Source organism: Harpia harpyja, chromosome 12 (genome assembly GCF_026419915.1).
Source record: "Harpia harpyja isolate bHarHar1 chromosome 12, bHarHar1 primary haplotype, whole genome shotgun sequence".
NCBI lineage: Eukaryota > Metazoa > Chordata > Aves > Accipitriformes > Accipitridae > Harpia > Harpia harpyja.
In genome coordinates, this window is record NC_068951.1 from 7,866,726 (window position 1) to 7,887,103 (window position 20,378).

The window sequence follows — 20,378 nt, forward strand, 5'->3', positions numbered from 1 at the left end:
CTGCTGAGGAGCAGAAGATGGATGTACCCATTTAGTCCTTTCTGGGCCCCAGGTGGGCTGTGTGTAATGTGACCCTGCGGTGAAATGATAAAGTCGTGTGAGTCGGTGATGCATTTGGATTACTCTGGTCTGGTGCTGGCATTTCCCAGAGGGCTTTGCCATCATTGGTCCTGTCTCAGGCAGGATGGAGTGGGCTGCAAAACCTCTGTACTGGGCCAGAGCCAAGCTCAGGTGGACCCAAAGTCAGTGCTCAAAGTGGCCAGAAATGCAACAACACAAGCAGCAGGTTTGGGCAGTGCTGCTCTCGAGCAGAGCGACTCTTTCCTTTGCCCTTGCCCAGCCTTGGCTTAGCAGCACTTGGAAGTTAGGTAACTTCTACCCTCTGAGGGCCTGGGGTGGCAGGTACCGTATCAGCCCATGATGTTCTGCACTGGGATGTTTTTGTATTAGAAGCTGGGGTATGTGTCTAGCGGCAATAGTGACAGGCTGGTTTGGGGTCACTGATGTTGCTGTTGTGTCCCTTCATGCATCCCTGGTGTGCCTGGGATGGCTGCATGCCCAGCCGTTGGGGATGGGGTGGATGGAATTGGATTGTCGTTCCCTGCTGTGGGTCTGCTCCTGCCGTGGTGCTGGGGGTGGGCCTGGGGCAGCATTTGGCCCCACAGGAACAAAAGCTGCTGCAAGATGCTTAGGGCTCTGCCGTGTCGGCTGCTGTTCCCTTCATGTCCCGTGGCAAAGGGAAAGGTTTCTCCCTCCCCGTTCTGCCAGGGGCTCCTCAGGGAGAAATAGGTCTTTCCTGCTGCTCTGGATTTGCAGCACGCTCATGCCCCGTAAACGGGGACACACCAGCCCTGGGCCGTTCTGTACCTTGCAAACTGGATTTGCATCATTCACGTTGTTAGCCTCCAGTGCTGGGAGTTCAGGGGACAGAGGTGATGCTCCCTGGGCTGGGAACTGCCATGGGAGCGGATGGTCCCCACAGCCTTCCCTGGTCCTGAGGCCCACGCAGTGGGGCAGGGACCTCCCAGGTTGCTCCTTGCTGCTCTGGCTGGAGATGGGACCAGCCCTGCTGTGCTGGGCGGGCTCCCCAAAATCCCTGCTGCTCCTGCCGGCCTCGCACGCATCCTGCTCCGTGCCAATGCGTGCGCTAAGGGCCAGCATCAGGTGACAGCAGGTCCCTGAGCCCACGATGAAGTGTGGGGAGAGGCATTTTGGAGGTCTGAGGATTTCGGAGGCTGTGGCAGAGGTGGGGGCTGACCGCAGCCCCCCGAGCCATGAGCTCTGCCTGTTCCCTGCTGCTGCCTGCACGCCAGGACATGGGAGCTCTTTGATGGATGATTTTAGGTTTGCGTCGGGCTCCTGTCACTGAGACTGGGATAAGCTTCCCAGCCAACAGGGACGTGCCAGGATCCAGCCCCGCTCCCCTCCCCCCTCCCTCGTATATTAAATTTCACAAATAAAACTGCAAGTGAAGAGCATCTCGGAGGGAACTGCTAAAAATAGCCCCGAGGCTGGAGCCTGAATTGTGCAGGCGAGTTCACATGCAGCCGCGATCCCTGCCCTCTCCAGAAATATTTCAGAGCTCAGGGCTGCTTTATGGCGATGCGGGGAACCGGAGCTGGCGGGCTGTGGAAGAAGAGCAGCATCTAGGGCTGGTAATAACCCCCAGGGACACGTAAATATTTCCCTAGCTGCGAGTATCAGGCAGCTGTGCAGGGAAATAAGCTCCAAATCTCTGAAAGCCTGGGTGTAATGTGAGACACAGAAAGGGGGGCTCTGACCCAGCCTCGGTGCAGAGTGGCACAAAGACTGCCCCATGTTTTGCCAGCTGCCCTTGTCCCCCCGAGCCATGGGGCTGTGTCTGCCGTCCCTCTTTCCCCCAGGAAAGCTATGGCAATGTATTCCCCCTTGCACCACCTCCTCACCCTGGAGAGGAGCCCCTGGAGATGATGCTTTTCCTGGCCAAAGGTGCTGACAAGGCTGGAGGGAGCCCGGCCGTGCCGTGGCCGGTGTTCAGGCTCAGCCAAGCCTGTGTGGTCACAGCCAGACCCACGGAGACACCCCGGTGCTCCCTGGTGTCACGGTGAGCTGGAGCGGGGTTCGGGGTTTGCTTCGAGGAGCAGAGAGGTGCGGGGAGTCCATCGGCAGCGTGTCGCGGGGGCCTGGACCACACTCCCTGGAGGTGCGACCACCATCTTCCTCGCTCTCTGGCGTGCAAGGTAAACGCTTGGTGTGATATGTCCCAAAAATGCAGCCGCTGCAACAGAAACGTCCCTCCCGTAGTGGGGCCTGGCATCACCCTGGACTGAGAGCACCCCCCGGTGACAGCGGGCACAGAGAAACCCCCAGCCCTGCCCGCTGAACCAGGGGCTGGCACAGCAAAAGGGTGAAGTGATGTGCCCAAGAGCATACCGAGCAACAGTGTCAGAGGAGGGAAAGGCTCCCTGGAGGGGTCCTCCCCTTCTCCCCCAAAAGGAGTCTGGCCTCAGGGGGCTCCCGCGTGGGGTGGGCATGAGGGCACGGATGCTGCTGGGCGCCGCGGGGGGAAGGGGTGACGGTGTGGCACCCAGCACACTGCAGGGGGGGGGGGACATGGGAGGGTCTTTTCCCATCGGCACCTCCCCAGAGCCCCGGGAGAAGCCGGTGTCCCTCCCGGCTTCCTGCGACTCGGTCTGGGTATTCCCTGCCTCCTTTCCCGGGCGCTGCCTTCTTCCCTGCCTGGGCACTGCCTGCATCCCTCCCCGGGCATCCCCTGCATCCCCGCCTGGGCAGAACCTCCTTCCCTCCCCGGGCACTGCCTGCATCACTCCCGGGCATCTCTGCCTGCATCCCTGCCTGAACATTGCCTGCCTCCCTCTCCAGGCACTGCCTGCCTCTCCACCCGGGCATTCCCTGCATCCCCCCCCGGGCACTGCCTCCATTCCCGTTCCCCCCCTCCCCGGGCTCTGCCTACCTCCCCCTGCCTCTCCCCGCTCCTCCAGCCCCCTCCCCGTGCCCCGGCCGGGCTTTGCGACCCAGCGACGGCCGCGGTCCCCGCCCGGTGCCCCCCTCGGTAACACCGAGCCGGGCGGGGGCCGGGCCGGGCCGGACCGGGGCTCTGCAGCGGGGCCGCCCGCCCCGCACCGGGCTCGCCGCATGGCTCCGCCGCCCGCCGGGGCACCGCCGGCCCGGGCCGCCGCTGCAAGGTATGGGGGGGGGGGGGGGGGGGGGGGGGGGGGGCACCGGGAATGGAGGAGGGGGGCAAAGTTGCTGCTGGGCAGGGCCCGGAGGGGGGTGGGTGGGAAGCGGGGGGGTCCCCACCGAAAGTTGAGCGCCGGTGCTCCCCCGGCCGGCGGGGGGGGAAGATGGGGGGGCGTGTGTTCACCCCCCCCCCCCGACCTTCTCCAGCCCCAGCATCCCCATCCCGGTGCCGGGGATGCTGCGCTGCCCGCCGCGGCCAGAGCCGGGAGGGTCGGGATGCGGGATGCGGGGTGCGGGGTGCGGGGTGCGGGGGTGCGGGGTGCTGCCGCCGCCCTCGCCCCGCCGGGGGGTCAGGGCTCGCTCCTCCAGCTGCCGCCGGCGTCGCGGGGTGGCGGCTGCGGGTGGCGGCGGGGACCGGGGCAGCATCCTTCCCGGGAGCGCCCTGCGAACCGGCCCTGCAACCCGCCGAGCTCGGCCTTGTGCTGAGCGTCCGGGGCCCCCCCGGCTGCTCCCCGCTCCGCCACCACACCGCGGGGCCGCCCCGGTTTGCGTCCCCCCTTCTGCGCCTCAGTTTCCCACGGTGGCACGCTGGCATGAGATGCTCGTGGGGCCGGGAGCCCTCGGGTCGGCCTCTGATACTTTGGGGTGCAAGCCCTGCTTTCCGGGGCCCGTGAAGCCGGCTTTCCCCATACGTGGGCCCCGTGTGCCGGCCCGGAGGGGGGGACGGGGTTTTTGGGGTGGTACGGCAGGGCTCAGCCCGCTCCGCAGTTCAGGGCAGCCCTGTGGGTGCTGGGTCTCTAGCTGTGTCCCTCCATCACCCACCGGCCCCACAGAGGAGCTGGGGTTGCTTCTGCGAGGAGGAAGAATTCGAGGGGACGGGGTTGTCCCTGCAGCAGAGTGGCCCCCCGGGACTTGCAATGACAGTGCTTTCTGCTGGCGGAGAAAGGCCCCGGCAGGGCCGCGTCTGGGGGGGTCCCGCATCCCCCCCCCCCTTTCCCTGCATGTGGCACAGAAACGCTCCCACTGCTGGGGCCGGGGTGAGCTGGTCCCCGAGAGCACAGTCAGCACCCCAGGGGATGGTCCCAGCAGCGCAGCGTGCCATGGTCCCCAGCTCTGGGCACAAACCCACCCCGCTGCCCTGGGGCTGGATCAGGCCCTGCCTGCAAGGATGGTGTGAGCCATGGCCCAGCTTGGGGGACCGCGGGAGGCTCGGCCTCCCCGGCACCCAGCAGCAAGAACCTCCACGGCCGGGCTCTCCCCGGAGCAAATAACCTCCATCAAACAGGCAGGACAGGATGGTTTGAACCTGCCTCTTTCTGCCAGCTCAGGGACCGCTGCCCTGTGCTTTGGGGATGGTTTTCAGGGAAAATGGACCAGAGCATCACAAATCGGTAAAAGCATCCATCCACACTTGGGGATAAAGCACAAGCAGCTTCCTAGCAATGGGAGCAAGCGAAAGTGGGACCCGGTGCCTCACCCTTGCTGTTGCCATCGCAGTCCCTGGTCGGGAACTCGGTGCCAGCTGGCGTTTGGACTCCTCAGACTCAGCTGCTGCATCCTTGTGTGTGGGTTATCACCCCATGTACCCCTGCACACGTGGCCCTGCCCCGGGGCACCTCCGGCCTCAGCACGTGTGCCAGCAGCTTGTGGGCTCACCCCATCAGCTGGCTCGGAAATTAGCCTCCATCAAGTTAATTGCCAAACTGCTCAAAGCCTGAAATTAAACATTAAAGATGTCGCTCGCAGGCGCAGAGTAATTCCCCCCCCCCGCCCCAGCAAAAGGCAATTCTGGCTGTCCAAGCGGAGAGAAGATGGATTCCCGGCTTGGGGCAGCATCGGGATGGAGCAGCTGGTGACGGTCCCCATGGGCACTATGGGACAAGTCCCCAGCACAGCCCAGGACCCTGCTGCTGCCGGAGCTGGGCAAACCCTGAGCTGCAGACGGTCCCTTTCCCGGAGGTTTCCTTGCTGTGGTACGGAAAGGGCTGAATGTGCCTGTGAGAACCGTCCTGGGATAAAACTCGCTCAAATCCTGGCTCTCCTTGGCTCTGCAGGGTGAGAGCCTCCGAGGGGGACCCTGAGGTCTCGCAGTGCCGAGGACCCCGCTGAGGACGTTGCCCAGCCCTGGGGGATGCTCCTGCTCCCCAAGGACAGATATAACCCTTTTCCATGGGCTCCTGCTTGGAAAAATCTCACCTGAAGCAATAGTGGGGTCTGCCAGGGTATTTCTAGGATCTGACCAGCTTCTCCTTGGCCTTGCAGTGACGGGCTGTCCCGGAGGGGAAATGCATCCTGAATGGGGCTGAGGCCCCCTGCGCGGGAATATGCAGCCTCGGCACCGCAGGGGCAGCACCAGGGCAGCGGCCGGCGCGCGGCGGCATGGTGGCAACGTTCAAGATCGCCGTGCTGGGAGCCCAGGGCGTGGGCAAGAGTGCCATAGTCCGGCAGTTCCTCTACAACGAGTTCAGCGAGGTCTGCGTGCCCACCACGGCCCGCCGCGTCTACCTGCCCGCCGTCGTCATGAACGGCCACGTCCACGACCTGCAGATCATGGACTTCCCCCCCATCACCGCCTTCCCCGTCAACACCCTGCAGGTAGGGGTGCACCCGGCTCGGTGCGATGGGACCTCCACGTTGGGGGGTCTCCGGTGACGTCCGTGGGGTTTCGCTCTATGGCACTGCGGGGTCCCGGTTCCTCCTCTTTGGGGGATGCTTCTCCCTCCATGTTGGGGTTTGCTTGCTAAAAGCCGGTGCGAGGGATCCCATCCTCATGGCTACTGGCTGAGCCGGCCCAGAATAAAGTGGCTTTTAAAGGTTTTTCACCTAAAATGACAGCAAACGCAGGAAGGACAGCGTCCCACTCCAAGGACCGTGGCTCTGGCCTTGCCCACGGCCCCATCCAGCTGGGCGGTGGATCCTGGAGCACTGGGTTCCAGTTCCACGGTTGTCAGAGCCGGTGCCAGCAAAGGGCTGGGGGGAGCGTGGCCAGAGCATTCGGGTGAAAACCACGGGTTCCTGGAGACCCAGACCCCGATGCACCCACTGCCTGAGCCAGGCAGAGGAGCGGGGCCTGCTCGTCCCCTCCCGGGGTGGCCGTTACCCCCCAGCATTGCCTGGGTTTTTCCCCGGAGTGCTGCGCCCACCAACTCCTCCTCAAACCCCCAGCACCCTCAGGTGCTTCCAAAACAGCCCCAAAAGGCAGCGTGGGGTTGGAAAGCTTTGCCACCAGTGCCGACCGCTTCGGTGCGTTTAGTGGGGAAAAAGAGGATTTTAAGCTCATGCCATAGCCCCATCCCAGGGGCACAACTTGTGCCACCGCTGTGGGGAAAGGAGCTGGAGATGCCCAGCTGTGGCCACAGCCACGCCGGAGGGCAAGGCCACCGGTGGGGCACCTCCGCGGGAGCTGGGCTCTCTTCTATTTTTAATCAAGAGAATTATATTGCTCCCCTGCCGGACGGGGACGGGGTTATAGGGGCCTTGTAGTGCTCCAAGTTTCCCCTGTGCCGTTGGGCAGGAGGTGAAGTGAGCGCTCCGGGGGCGAGGAGGAAGTTTAAAAATTAATCGGTGTGTGCAGGGAACGAAAGGTCAACGCGAGAGACAGCCCGAAATAGCAAAGAGTAATTTATTGACACAGCAGCCGATGCTAACATACTCAATTAACTCCCTGCCTTGCTGCGCTCAAGAGGAGGCGGCTGGTGGGAACAGATGGAGGTTTCCAGGGAAGAGAGGGTGGTCAGAGGGATGTCTCCGAGGGGAAAGGAGAGGACCACAGTGGGGGATACGGCTCTGTCTGCTGGGGAGCATTGCTGGGCTCTGCTCCATGCTCCAGAGCAGCATCCCTGCAGCGATGTCCTGGGAGAGGAACAGGAGCCAGTGGCTCCCCGACATCCCGCTCCCACACAGGGCCAGGCGGGATGCACAGTGCGATCCTCCTCCAGCCCCGAGCATCCCGGGAAACCTGCCCTGCACGGGGAAAACCATCCCAACATCACGGCGCCGGAGCAAGCTGCACCCCAGCGTGGTGAAATAGCTGCAATTTGTTAATCTCCCAGGTGTATCAGGACTCAGAGTAACCTGAGACACTGCCGCTTCAACCACCTGCATCTCTTTGATACCGAGGAGCTACACATCATCTCCTCTCCTCGGTGGACAGGAGAGGGGCTGTGTCATGCCGCTCGCTCCCAGCTCCTTCCCATGCCGTGGTCTGCGATGGAGACCAACCTGCACCCCAAAACTTTTCTTTCCCCAGTTCCCTTTGGTCCTAGGTCTTCTTGTTTTGCCTCATTCCAATGATAAACTCAGAAAGGGATGATTCATCGTACTGAAGAGGTTTGCTCAGGGACAAGTGATGCCTTTCCTCCTTGGTGCATCTTTCTCCTCTCCAGCGGTGCTCAGGAGAGTTCATGGTGCCGTCTGCATGGGCTGCCATTCCCGGTACCACTGCTGGGCTGGGAAAGTGGCTGGAAGTGGGCCAGATTTTCACTCCTATAGCATGGAAAAAAAAAAATCCTGTTAGTCCTGGAAACCCAAAGCTTTCCTAACAACAGGTATTTCTTACAGCTCCAAATTTTGGCTGTGGAGAGGCCACCCCTGACTGCCTCTGCTCTGGCTCCCGCCCTCGCTCTCGCAGATCCCACTCCCAAGCAGCGGCTGCTCCTCTCCTGTCCCCACGTCCCCTCCAAACAGCCCTGCCGTCACCTTCCCCCTCTTACCCACGGACCTGCTAGTCCATCATCCCCAGCCCCCCTCAACATCCTCTTCACCTGCCCTGCCCAAAAACCAGGGTGCATTACTAATTAACACACCTAATTAGCAGCTCTGGAGGATGAAGCTTTTACATCCAGGGTGAGGGGATGTCAGCCCCGCTTCCAGCTCACCTCTGGGTGGCTGTGCATTAGGCAGGCTGTAATCCTCACTGGAGAGAGGAATTGGGGCTGACAAATCCCGTTATCTCTCCTCTGGATTAACGAGGGGGATAAAGGATCTCCAGAGATGGGGGGGATGACTGAAGGGCTGCGGGGGACAAACGCAGCTGTTGCAGGGACGGGTCAGGGCAGAGCAGAGGTGAGATCGGTGCTGGGTGTCAGGGCCGGAGCGCTTGTCTTACCCCTTGCTACCTGCCGGCGTAGCAGCCTCCTTGACGTGCCCAGCCCCGAAGCAGTGCGGGGCATCCCCCGGGCACGGCGACGGGGCTGAGCCAGGATTGATCCCTCTCTGCACCTTGCAGGAGTGGGCAGACGTGTGTTGCAGGGGGCTCCGGAGCGTCCATGCCTACATCCTGGTCTATGACATCTGTTGCTTTGACAGCTTCGAGTACATCAAAACCATCCGCCAGCAGATCCTGGAAACGAGGTAGGGACCACTTTGCCGGAGGGTACATCCCCCTGCGGCTGCCGGCAGGGCCGTACGGCTCGCCCCAGCGCTCCCCTGCTCTTGCCATCGGAGATGAGATATTACAGACTGGGACAAAGCCCCTTTGCAGGGCTGGGAGCCCAAAAGCAAAAGCAAAACTGGACTCAGGGGCAGGAGAAGGAGCAGGACCCCGGGCAGGTACCCCCCGTGAGCGAGGGCAGCCATCCCTGGGAAAGCAACTGGGGTTGGCACGGCGGGTGGCTGGCCACGAAGAGGGACAAGGGGACAGGCCAAGAGGAGGCACATCCCTCTTGGCAAGCCAAAGCCAAGAGCCAGTTTGGGACGGGTCGGTCGGTTGTCATGCTGTGCCCCGTCCCCTTCTGTCCTCCCTCACCACCCCCCCCTCCCCAGGGTCATCGGCACTTCGGAGACACCCATCATCATCGTGGGCAACAAGCGGGACCTGCAGCGGGGCCGGGTGATCCCGCGCTGGAACGTCTCCAACCTGGTGAAGAAGACGTGGAAGTGCGGCTACATCGAGTGCTCGGCCAAGTACAACTGGCACATCCTGCTGCTCTTCAGCGAGCTCCTGAAGAGCGTGGGCTGCGCCCGCTGCAAGCACGTCCACACCACCATCCGATTCCAGGGTGCCCTGCGCAGGAACCGATGCACCATCATGTGAGCCCCCCTCGTCCCGACGGACCCCCCTCGCCCCGGGCCGTGTCCCCGCGGTCGCCCGTCCTCAGGGACCACGGCTCCCCGGCGAGCGCTGGCATCACCGTTCTCTGGGGGGGGTGATGCCGCGGTGGGAGCTGTGCCGGAGGCACCTTGAGGTTTGCTTCCCCACCGGCGCTGGCACCCCACGGTGACATTTGGGGGACGGTGCGCCTTGGGCGGTGCTGGGCAGGGTGATGCGGTGGCCACTGGCGGGTCGGAGCGGATGAGCAGCATGGTTCCTGGAGGTAGCAAGGGGTGAGGGAGGACTTTGGCTAAACCCCCCAAGCCCTCCCTGAGCCTCCAGCGCTCGGGGCCAAAACCGTCCTGGGGGTTTAGTGTCTCTGCCGTGCCTGAAACGCCGCCGTGGCACCAGGGAGGAGTGGAGGAGATGCCTCAGCTGGTGCCCAGAGGTTGGCTGTCGGGTCCGTCCCTGCCGGCTCCTGCCCCGGCATCGCAGGGGCAACGCTTGCCGCTGCCTGCCATCACCTGCCCCCCTGGAAGGAAATTGCCTAGCGCCTGTGTCCCGATGCGCCGGGGGTGGCTCCATCCCTGGGGCATGGTGGAGATGGAAGTCCCGGTTTCCTCCCTGCGGAGCTGAGGTTTCTCCCCTCGGAGGGCAGAGCAGCCTCCGGCAAGAGGCCAGGTTACACGGGCTCTTTTTTGGCTCGGTTGGGTCAGATTTCCAGGTGGAATTTCTGGATGAAAGCAAGAAAGGGGAAAACAAAAAAAAATAAAGCCCCCATTCTGCCCCTTACATCCCCTGGGGTGCCGGGCGCTGCTTTCCCAGGGCTTTGAGTCCCCTTTCTGCCCCGGTTCAGCCAAGGAAGGCTTCTCCTCCCCCACCAGCCTGTTGAACACCAAATAATCTCAAAACACTCCTTGCCAGGCAGGTCACCCCTCCGCTACCTCGCATCCCGGGCTCAGCGGGCGACCGGCTTTGCACGGCTCTGACCCAAACCCCCGGCATCTCCCGGGCAGGCAGGCAGCCCCCCCCCCCATGCCATCGCACCCCACCGGTGGTGCCATGAGACGGGTCCAACCCGCGCCGGGCTTTCCCACAGCGACGCTTGCCTCCGTCCACGTGAGATGGCAGTGGTGCGAAGGCAGCCTCCAAAGCAATAGGGAGCTGGAGTTGCAATTCCACTTGCATTCCTTTTTTTTTTTTTTCTCTGCATAGCCCTAATAGGAAAGTGAGCCCCCCATATTTTTTTTTATTATTATTATTTTTTAATCTTTCAGCTTGTTTTTACACCAGACTTGCAGCTCACCTGCGTCTTGTCCTGCAGGGTGGGTGGCAAAGGGCAGTCCCTGTTAGTAAATGGTGTTGGGGCGGTGTGCCGGCGAGGGGTGAGCAAGAGGCCGAGGGGGTTGTGGTTCCTCCTTCTTGGCTGCTCCCTGTAGGACACAGGGAAATGCCATCCAAAGCAGGATCTGAGGCCGGTCCATCCTCTGGCAAAACCATCGCGGTGATTTCTGGTGTAACAAGGCAATGCAGGTATTCAGCATCGCTCTGGGCAGTAAAGCAAAAGGACGCCAGCCCCATCTCTTTCCCCTCGGCCAGGTTTCCATCTCATAGAAGCACCGCTGTGCTCTCGGTAACACTTTCTATTAAGAGTAGGTCCAGCTGAAGCTCCGGCACGGTGCGTTTCACTGCCCCATCCCTGCCGCCGGGGCCGTGCGCTGCCCTGCAGCCCCAATGCCGCAGGGTTGAGGGTCACCCTGCTCCTCCCTTCCCATCCCCAGCAGCCGCTTTGAGAACCAAACCCCATTCCCCTTGCTCCAAAAAAAAAAGGAAAAAAAGAGAAAAGGTGATGGGGGGACATGGGTCCGTCTCAGGTGGCTGCGAGAGCCCGGGCCGGGGAAGGGCAGTGGCACCCATCATCATCCCTCGCCTTCACGGCAAACCTACGGGGCTTCGCCACCGGTCCCCCCAACCTCATCTCATCAGGATTTATTAACACGTGTAAGTCCACGTTATTGGTCTCTGGCTAGCTTTATCCCTCCAAATTGTTTGAGAAGGAAACTCCTTGGTAAATGCTAATAATAAAGCATTTATAAAGTGCTCCGACGTATACATATCAACGACTAAGCCAATACATTGTTTGTTATAACCCTGTAGCCTGCAGTTTATAGCACAATTAGTTACAGGTTTTTATAGCATCTATTTAGTATTTTGGAAAAAAAAAAAAAGGTTATAAATATAATTGTTATATTCTATTGTACTTTATAGACAGAGAAAGTTATATTAGTAATGATAACTCTCACTGCTTTGACAGCATTTCCCAGCTCCCGAGAAAATGAGGGCTACAAAGAGCTACTTTCCCAAGAGCCCAGGAGAGGGTAGGTGGTGGTACCCACCGGGTGCAGGCAGGGAAACCAGGGCAGGGAGGTCCGGCGTGTGGCCAGGCTCGCGGGGATCAGAGCAGCCAGGAGCACAGCAGCAGCTACAAGCGACCCGCGCCTTGCCCCTGCTCACACCCTTAGTACAAAGTGTTACCGCTCGCCCAATGCCACCCTGGTCCTGCTAAAAATAACCTGCTCCTGAGCCTGGGAGAGGCTGAGGATGTCCCCACCGCTGTCCCCAGGGCAGCGCTGGGTTCCTGTCCCCCCCTCCCCATGCGCATGGTGCTGCAGGGGCGATGCCTGGGTTCAGTCCAGTCCTGGCAAGAATGCTTCCCTCTCCTCCTCCTCCTCCTCCTGCCCCGGTGAGTGTCCCAGTTGCCTGGACTTGGCTTTCCTTTCCTCCCCTGGACTTCTTGTCGGAGATTCCCGAGGTGTCTACACCGCCTGTAACGCCCTGCACCCCCTTCTTTGAAATCGAATTAAAAATCAGGTCTGTCCCCCCTTGTTCTGTACCCGCTTTGCTGCTCTTTGCCCGTGGCACCCGATTTCTCGCCGCCCCGCTGCCGCTCTCGCAGTCCTTCTGTGAGAGGCAGTGGTCCAGGATGGGGGAATATGTTTCTCCCCTGCAAAAGGAGTATTTTTGCAAGCAGGTTTTGCATCCCCAGGGCCCTGGCGCTCGCCCTTCCCGCTCCTCTGCAGGCGTGTGGGTCGGGCTTCACGCTCTTTTGGAAAACAGGGCTCTTCTGGCCCCCGGGGGGGCTTTCGGAGGGATGTTTGCTGTACACACAGACAGCAGACCAGCGGCATGAATCCCCTTCATCGGCCGTGACCCCCCATCAGGATTATCCTCTCTCCCTCCCTACCCACACGGAAAAGATGCTGGAACAGAAGAGCTTTGGTATCTCTCTATTGCACAAACAACATTGCTGGGTCCATGGCTGCAGGCTCTGGAGTACGGCGGTGCCTGCAGCGAGCCTTGGTGACAGACAGCACCCCGACCATCACCGCCGAGGTGACCAGTGACCCCCCCCGCGTCTCCCACCTTCACCCATAAGGAAGCCCACGGAGGTCAGCAAGGGTCACCTCCTGTGACCCCCCTGACCTGAGCGACTCAAACACTCGTGAAGGCTCTTGGTGCTGTAAGACATGAGGATCGTTAGGCCCATTGTACAGATGGGGAAGAGTGAGGTACGAGATGGTTTGCACACTTGGATGCCAGGCACAGGGTGTCCCCGCTTTAGGGGACACTGTAGGGGCTGGCTACACCCCTCTTCCCTGCAGAAAGTGCCCCATTCTCTCCATTTGGGGCTGGATTTTTCCACCCAAACCAGTACAAGAGCACCTGTTTAGGAGGAGAATTACCAGTCCAAAAAAACAACCCCCACGGGGAAGGAGGGGGTGCAGCTCCAAAGAGCGGACAACCCTCCCCCCCCAGGCTGCCTGGGAGCAAATTCATCGTGCTGTCCACGCTGACCTCGAGCACCGCAGCTCCGGCTTCAGCATCCCTCCCACCTTTGGATGAGGGAGGGGGTCCGTCCCCACCAAAACTCGGGGCGGGGGGGGTCAGACCCACGCCTCCTCGTCATCCTCGGTCAGCCAGGCACCGCTGTCGGCCAGCGAGGGCTTGGCCCCAGAGTGGGTGCCACTGGGCTGGGGGTGCCGGGGGGGTCCCGGGGGGTGATGCTGGCCCCGGGGGGCTGGTGGGCGCTGCCCCAGCGGGGTGGGGATACGCGAGGGGCGCTTGCCCGGCCTGTGGTCCCGCCGGGGACGAGCCTTGGGCCGCAGCTTCAGCTTGTAGATGGAGGGCACGCGCTCGGGTTTCTTCAGGCACCGCCGGGGCTTGGGGACGTTGCTGGCCCTGGGTCCCCGTGGGGTCTGCCCCCCCCCTCCTGGCCCCTCCGCCTCCCCCCCAGCCGGGAGGGCAGTGGGCTGTGGGGTGGCTTGCGGGGGTGTTTTGGGGACCCAGTTCCCCAGCCCCACGGGGCGCAGGGGTTGCCTCCCACGGGAGAGCTCCTCCACCACCTTGCCGTAGCCGGGGGGCTGCACGTGTCCCCAGCATCCCCGGAGACCCTCGCTCCCTCCGCTGGGGCCACAGGCTCCCCCCAGTTTGTCCGCTGGCACCCCAGGTCCCTCAGCACCCCCAGCCTTTGGGCTCGGGGCTGGGTGGCACTGCTGGGTTCCCTGGGGACCCCCCCCAGCATCACAGACCTTGCACCCGTCTGCAAAATGAGCCGGAGGGCTGGGGGGCCGGCAGACCGCCGGGCTGGCTTTGATGGGGGATTTAACGCTGCCGTCCTGTTTCAGAGGCTGGCTGGAGGAATTTCGGGGTGAGGGCGGTTGGCCCCGGCCAAGAGCTCCCTGGCTCCCTTCCCGCGGGCTTTTCTGGCTCTGTGAGTCTCCCCGGGCATCCTGGTGCAGGACAGGGGCGCAAACCTTGATGGGGCTGGGGGCACGGGGTGTTGCCGCAGCAGGCACCCCCCCTTCTTGAGGCATGGCAGCTGCCACAGAAGATTTGCCTCCTTGCTGGGTGCTTTTTCGAGATGTCAGCCTGGTGCTGGGTGCCATGGACCTGCCCCGTGCCGGTGCCACAAGGGTTTTTCCTGGGGTGCTCCCACACGGCGCGTTGGGGACCCCCACGCTGTCCCGTGTGCCTGGGGCCAGGCGGGAAGGGGTGGGCGCCCGGCACATCGCCCCACGGCCAAGGGAGCTGGGTCGAGCGGGCGACCTGGACAGTGGTGGCTGCCTCCCTGAAGTGGAAGCCAGTGGCTCCCGTGTCCTGCAAGGAGAGAGAGCGGAGAAGGGCCCAGGAGCTGCTGCGTCCCCCTCCATCCAGCCGGCTGCTGGGCACCTCCATGAGGGAGGGATAAAATAATTCAGGGATGTGAGAAAAACTATTCTGAAACCAGGCGGTTTGGGGCACGAAGCATCTCTACACCGCTTACCTGCCTGAAGGGACCCCCCGGAGCTGCGCTGGCTCCCGGTGAGGGCTGGCACCCGGTGGGTGACCCGAGCCCTCCGGCGAAGGGGTGGCAGGGGACCGGGGGCCGGGGGTGACACGGGACCCCCAAGCGACTGGAGGCAGGGGACTCTGCGAGCGGCTGACCAGCAGCGTGGGCTGGGGCTGGCCGCGGGCGGCTGCCTTCGAGGTCGGGCACAGCCAGATCTCATGCTGCACTTGCTGCTGGGGGCTCCTGGTTTTCCAGGCTTGTTTGTGAGCTGTGGGGAAAACGGGAGCGGGGGGCTCAGCACCCCTGGCCATTGCACCCACCCACGAGCGCAACCCACCCAGCCGTTGCTCAACATCCAGCCTCACGGGGATGTGGGTGCAAAGTGGTGCTCCCTGCAAAGGGGCTTTTGGGGTCTGGCTCCATCCAAAAGTCTGCCGTGACCTCTAGTGGCCACCAAAGCCAAAAAGAGTCCCCAAAACCAGACATTCCCCAGCAAAGCCAACGAGGCATCATGGTAACAAAGCCTCCCACTCCCACAAACGGCCCCAGAAGTAACAAGACCCACGACAGAAGCCCCCCACCCCTCACCCCAGGCATGGGGCAGAGCCACGGGGTTTGGGGACACAGGGACTCACAGAGCGAGGTGCAGCGACACGGGTCATGCTTGTCCAGGTAGTGCTCCAGCGTGTCCCAGCCGCCCCCGACCCGCACCATGACGTGCTCCCGCAGGATCTGCACGGGATGCCATGTGCCGTGAGGTCCGGAGAGGTGCATGCGGTGCACCCCTGGGACCCCCACCTCTTTTTAAGCAGCCTGGAGGTGGCATGCAGAACTGGGCTTCGAGAGCCATGGGCTTGCCCTACGTGCCACCAGGTGTCCCAAAGGACAGCTTCATCCCCGGCTCAGCACCACTGAGGCAGGACGGTCTCAGCTTCCACTGCCACCCCGACAGGAACATTTCGTCACCTCAAGGAGAGTGGGGAGCCTTTTGGAAACCCCCCCCTCTACTGTCATGTGCTGAGCCCTTTGGGAAGGCCAGGCTTAGGGATGGACCCAGGCAGGGACAGAGCATCCCAGTGTTCCCATTGCTGGGTAAGACCTGGCTCTGGCTTGGCACGGGATGGCAAGTTTTTTCCCATAGACATGGATGGTTACAGCCATGCAAACATGTACTACAGGGCTGAGCCTCCCTGCTTTGGGGATAACAGTCAAAAACCCCACATTGGCCCCATTTGGGGAATGGATTATGGAAGAAGATTCATGGCAGCAGAGCAGGATTCCTGGCGCCTGTGCTCCAAAAACACAGGGTGAAGCAGACTCACCCGGACAAAGATGAGGGTGTCAGAGTCTCCCACGCGGTATTTCCCTTCAGATATCTTGATCATGGGGAACTGGACAGGGCAGGTACAGCGGCTCACCAGGTGCTGGACCTGTGGGCAGCAGGGATGGATCCTCACCAGGGCTCCTGGGAAAGGTCCTGGGGTGGCCACCCCTATCTCCATCATCTCCACCTCCACCCCCATCCCCATGTGCAACTCCATCCCCATCTCCATCTCGGTCCATGCCCCTCCGTACCATCTGGTCAAGGTTGTGGAGGTCCCGTGGTTTCCGGGGGGGCCGGGGCAGGGGGGTGTCTGCAGGCGGCAGGTCCAGCTCCTGACGGAGCTCCTCCTCAATCTCCTCCTCCATCTGCACCAGAGTCGGGGCACGCATGCCGAAGCGGGCAGCACGGCGCGCCAGCTCCAGCAGGCACAGCACAAAGTTCTTCTCGTTCTTCCTCAGCACCAGGTCCTCCGTCTCGAACATCAGGACGTCTGGGGCAGGGCAGGGCTGGGCTGAGCCGGGGCAGGCACGTGGGGATGGGGACAAAGGGGACGGGGGACGGGGGCACAGGTGGGGTCAAAACCCGCCCAAAGGGATGTTATTCCCTGGAGCCATCCTGCTAGGAATATGGTTGGGTCCAATAAGAATTGGGATAAATTAACAGAGGAAGAGCCTTCCCCTTGGGCATCTACATGCAAAGGCATTGCCATATGTTTCATGGCATCCCAAAGCCACAAAACCCAGTGGCTGGGTGCGCTGAGGATGTGTCACTCCATGCCCTTCCCAGGCATCCACTGGTGGTGTGGACAGGGTGACAGACCCTTTGCTCAGAGCCAGGACTGCTTCTGATCTCCTTACAGCCAGGATCGTGCCATGCATGGTAGGGCCATACTGCGGCATACGCCCTTTCCATTTCCACCCCTCCAGCGCATATTTGCACCCAAGCAAACACGCCCGCCTAGTGGCAGCACCCTGCAAAGCTGCTGCCGAGCCCAGAGGAACTTGTGCAAGAAATCCCAGCTCAAGGACGCATGCGCATGGTGCTGCCCAATGCTGGGGTGGCACTGGCTTTGGAGGACACATGGGAAAACTCCTGGAGCGATGCCAGGAGCAGCTGGAGGGGAATTGCACACAGGGACACAGGGCAGCTGGAGCCTGGTATCTTACCTTTAATATCCATCTCCTTCCTGCACCACTGGATGAAGTTGGAGATATTGTCCCTGGCCTGGAAGGTGCCTGGCTGTGCTGCGAGGTTGCAGGCAACGCCGGCGGTGGGCAGGCGGAGGTGGCGGGCCGCGTCGGGGCAGGAGCGGGCGAACTCCTCGGCCACGTGGGTGACGTTGTTGGCGTGGGAGCAGAGCACGGCCCCCGTCTCCAGCACCTCCACAAAAGTGCCCACCTCGATGTCCAGGTCGTACAGCTCCTTCAGCCACTCGGCCAAGTCCTCCTTCATGGCGTAGAGGTACTGCTCGCTGGACCGGTAGGGACGGATGCTCCGCACCACAGTGCCCGGTGGCCCCAACATTTTGCCATAAGACTGGGAGGAGGTCGAGGGAAAAGGGCGATGGAGACATGGGTGATGGGGACGTGGGAAGCTGCCCCAGGCCGTGTCCCCAGCCCACCTCCCCAGCAGCCACACTCACCCGGTGCCACTTGCTCTCTGCCACCCGGGACGGTGACGCCGTCCTCCCGGTGCTAGGAGCCCTTCTCGGGGTTCAAGGGCTGTAATGCAGCGTGGGGAAAGAAAATCACCCTCCTGGGCAGTGGGTGTTTTGTTTCCGTCCCAAGTGCTGTTCCCTTCTCCTTGGTGACAAGGGACAGGCTGCAAACACTCCCCGTTAACCCTTTAGCGCCTGCTCCTCCTCCGGCAGCCCTGCTCCTTCTTCCCCAGCCACCCCAGGGCTGGATTTTTCCCCCGGGGTCCCCAGCTCCGGGGCAGGAGGGAGTTAGAGAGCAGCTCGTCAGCATCCCAAATTGCTCACAACCCCAAAAGAGGGGGGGATTTCCCCCCCTCCCCACCATCTCTGCACCCACCTCCACCACAGGTGGGGTGACCTGGGGGCCCTACAAGGTGCATCTTCAGGACTCGGTACCCCTGAGTTGATAGCCCTGAGGCAGCCACATTTTTGCACCCATTTTACAGGCTCAGACATTCTGCTGAGATGCCACCGTGTGCCGTTGCAAGCCCAAACACGCTGTGGCGAGGAACCCACCCACGCAGGGGAGCCCCGGCATGGGTGACCCTGAGCAGGGCTCCCTCATCCCTGGGTGGGGTGCCCAGAGGGATGGAGAGAGGCTGAGCTCCGTGCAGGTCTGGTGTGAGGACCTCTGAACACATCATGGGGGTGATGCTTAGACCAGTCCCTCTGCACCCCTCCTCCCCTCCCAACACGCACCCTGGGGCACAGCAACACCAGGAGCTGGAAAGCCAAACCCTCAGGTAAGGGCTTCCCAAAGCCATAGGGATTGGGGCAGAGATCACTTGGAGAGAGCTGGTCCTGACGGTAGTCGGACTTCCAAACTCGTTGTCTCAGCTGGCCCACAGGGTCTCTGTGCAACCTGGAAGTTTCCCAGTGGAGAGAGCCAGAGGAAGAGGAGGAAGAGGCTGAAGAGCTGCAAGAGGTAGAGGGTACCAACAGAGACACCACTGCCATCGCTTGCTCTGTGCTTTCCACCAAGACATGGAGCAAGGGGGTGGTCTGAGAGCCGAGCAGCCCCAAGGAGTCCCAGACCCCCACGCTCTGTCCCCTGGCTCCCCCTCCACCAGCTCCTCCCAGCCACAACCCCCAGGGCAGCATTCCCAAGGAAACACCCCCAAGCTGATCCCGAGCATCACCATGTACTCTCATCATTTCATTTCATCTGGTAAAAATGCTAGTGGCTGCTCATGTTTGGGTGTAAATCCCTACACTTGAACCCAAGCTCATCCCTTGATCTCGCTGCAGGGAACAGACAGGTCTCATCACCTCCAAAGGCTGGGGCCAGAGCAGGTCACCGCAAGGACCCTGGTCCCCAGAGCCCCCTTCACAGAGCAAATCCATCAATCCTCTCCCTCAAACCTCTTTCTGAAAAAAAAAAAAAATAAGCGTGAGGGGTTTTATTTGCATGCCCACCTTTGGGGTTTCTCTGCACTGTGCTCGCTTGCAAACTTCTTCCTGAATTACCCATGACAGCGAGGTCTTCAGCAAAAGCCGAGCTCCCCCAGGGATGGCGTGACTCCAGGAGCTGGGGCTTTAAGAAAATAACTACACGGGTGAGTGGGCACTGCTGGGAATGTCAGAGACTCCCTCCCTAACCCAGGGCTGGCAGAGCTGCCCCAGCACCCAGGTACTGCTGCAAAAAGCAAACCTACCAGGCATGTGCTTGCACCTCAGGACTGAAACGGAGCCTCTTGTGAGCTTGGGGGCTTCTTGCTATGTCAGGGGACCCCGTCCTCTCCCTGGTGCCAGCTGCTGATGCTCACTGCAGATCATGGCTGGATCAGCCGGTGTCATTTTGGGGGAGGAAATGCAAGAATCCCAGCTATTCCCCCGGGCTGGGGAATGCATGGCAGGCTGGCCGGAGGAGTCTGCGCCTGGCATGCCCTGCCAGGGAGCCCAGTGGGAGAAAAGGACCCTTGTGATGCAGGATTTTCAGCCACAGCACCCAGTGGGGCCAATCACATGGCTCAGGGTGCGAGTCCAACTCCCCTGGGCCCCCCCTTAAATTGAGGGTGCAGGCCAGTCACCCTGTCTTTGCCAGCAATGCTACGCTCAGCCCCAGCCCTGGCAGCATCACTTGTGAGCCCAAGGCATCCCGACAGCACACAGCCCCAGGAAACACACGGTGGCAAGCAAGGGAGGAAAAGGAAAGCCCCAAAACAGGAGAGGATTTGAGGTTGTCCCATCCTCAGCCTCCAGTCCCACAGCAGAAGGGATGCCCGGCTCTCTCCTAAGGGGTCACAAAAGGGGATAATGATCTGCTGCTTCTCTGCAGAGCTGCAGGTGTGGAATACCCCTGGGGTACAGACGGACCCATAAATCCTCCTGTCTCCAAAAAGCGGTTCATGGAGCAGAAGTCATGCTGCTCTTCTGACTCTCCTCAATGCCCAGAGCAGACGTCTTGACAGCAAGACCTCATCCAGTGCCAGCCTTCCCCATCAATCCCCCCATCAACCTCCCATCACGCTGCAGATCCCACGGCTGGTGGCAGCCGAGGGGGCTGGAGAGACATGGCTCCAGGCAGGAGACGTGAGTGGGGATGGAGGCAAGCCTGATCTCTGCAAACATTGTGACACTGCTGGTGCTGGCCAGCAGGTCCTTCTCCCTGCAGGCAAAACGCTGCCCGCTCAACAGGCAGCACAGGCAGGACGCCCCGGCATGTTGCGGCATGAAGGAAAGCAAACAGGAGCAACAGGGAAGGTTTCAGGGTGCTCCCTGTCCCATGGGAGGCAAGGACCCACCTTCACACACCACAATGGGCTGGGGCAGAGGTGGAGACCTAAAGGGCCCCCATCAGTGTGAATTCATCCTCCAC

At 61.6% G+C, this 20,378-nt stretch overlaps 2 protein-coding genes across 6 annotated transcripts; one reads left to right on the forward strand and one right to left on the reverse strand.

The window, feature by feature from the left end:
* The first annotated feature begins 1,637 nt into the window (after positions 1-1,637).
* Positions 1,638-12,104, forward strand: RASL10B (RAS like family 10 member B). 4 transcript variants are annotated; one of them, XM_052804434.1, is made up of 4 exons: positions 1,638-1,655; positions 5,443-5,775; positions 8,488-8,532; positions 8,944-12,104. In XM_052804434.1, the coding sequence occupies exons 2-4, from the start codon at positions 5,560-5,562 to the stop codon at positions 9,328-9,330; spliced, it is 648 nt and encodes a 215-aa protein (XP_052660394.1). In that variant the 5' UTR covers positions 1,638-1,655; positions 5,443-5,559; the 3' UTR covers positions 9,331-12,104. The 4 variants fall into 4 exon arrangements, with proteins under 4 accessions (XP_052660394.1, XP_052660393.1, XP_052660392.1 ...); XM_052804433.1 differs by lacking the exon at positions 1,638-1,655 and adding an exon at positions 1,958-2,219; XM_052804432.1 differs by lacking the exon at positions 1,638-1,655 and adding an exon at positions 2,613-3,185.
* A 928-nt stretch (positions 12,105-13,032) lies between these two features.
* Positions 13,033-17,731, reverse strand: GAS2L2 (growth arrest specific 2 like 2). 2 transcript variants are annotated; one of them, XM_052804437.1, is made up of 7 exons: positions 17,507-17,731; positions 17,031-17,400; positions 16,116-16,354; positions 15,863-15,970; positions 15,176-15,272; positions 14,535-14,808; positions 13,033-14,368 (listed from the first exon to the last, which is right to left on the reverse strand). In XM_052804437.1, exons 2-7 carry the CDS (start codon positions 17,386-17,388, stop codon positions 13,156-13,158), a joined length of 2,289 nt encoding a protein of 762 aa, XP_052660397.1. In that variant the 5' UTR covers positions 17,389-17,400; positions 17,507-17,731; the 3' UTR covers positions 13,033-13,155. The 2 variants fall into 2 exon arrangements, with proteins under 2 accessions (XP_052660397.1, XP_052660396.1); XM_052804436.1 differs by having other exon boundaries at positions 17,031-17,731.
* Positions 17,732-20,378: the final 2,647 nt, after the last annotated feature.

Coding starts and splice junctions, on each gene's coding strand:
- RASL10B (XM_052804434.1), top strand. CDS start 5,560: ATGGTGGCAACGTTCAAGATCGCCGTGCTGGGAGCCCAGGGCGTGGGC. Junction 5,776..8,487: donor TCCCCGTCAACACCCTGCAG/GTAGGGGTGCAC, acceptor TTGCTTTGACAG/CTTCGAGTACATCAAAACCA. Junction 8,533..8,943: donor CAGCAGATCCTGGAAACGAG/GTAGGGACCACT, acceptor CCCCCTCCCCAG/GGTCATCGGCACTTCGGAGA.
- GAS2L2 (XM_052804437.1), bottom strand. CDS start 17,388: ATGTTGGGGCCACCGGGCACTGTGGTGCGGAGCATCCGTCCCTACCGG. Junction 16,355..17,030: donor GAAGGAGATGGATATTAAAG/GTAAGATACCAG, acceptor GCCCTGCCCCAG/ACGTCCTGATGTTCGAGACG. Junction 14,809..15,175: donor GTGTCGCTGCACCTCGCTCT/GTGAGTCCCTGT, acceptor TTTTCCCCACAG/CTCACAAACAAGCCTGGAAA.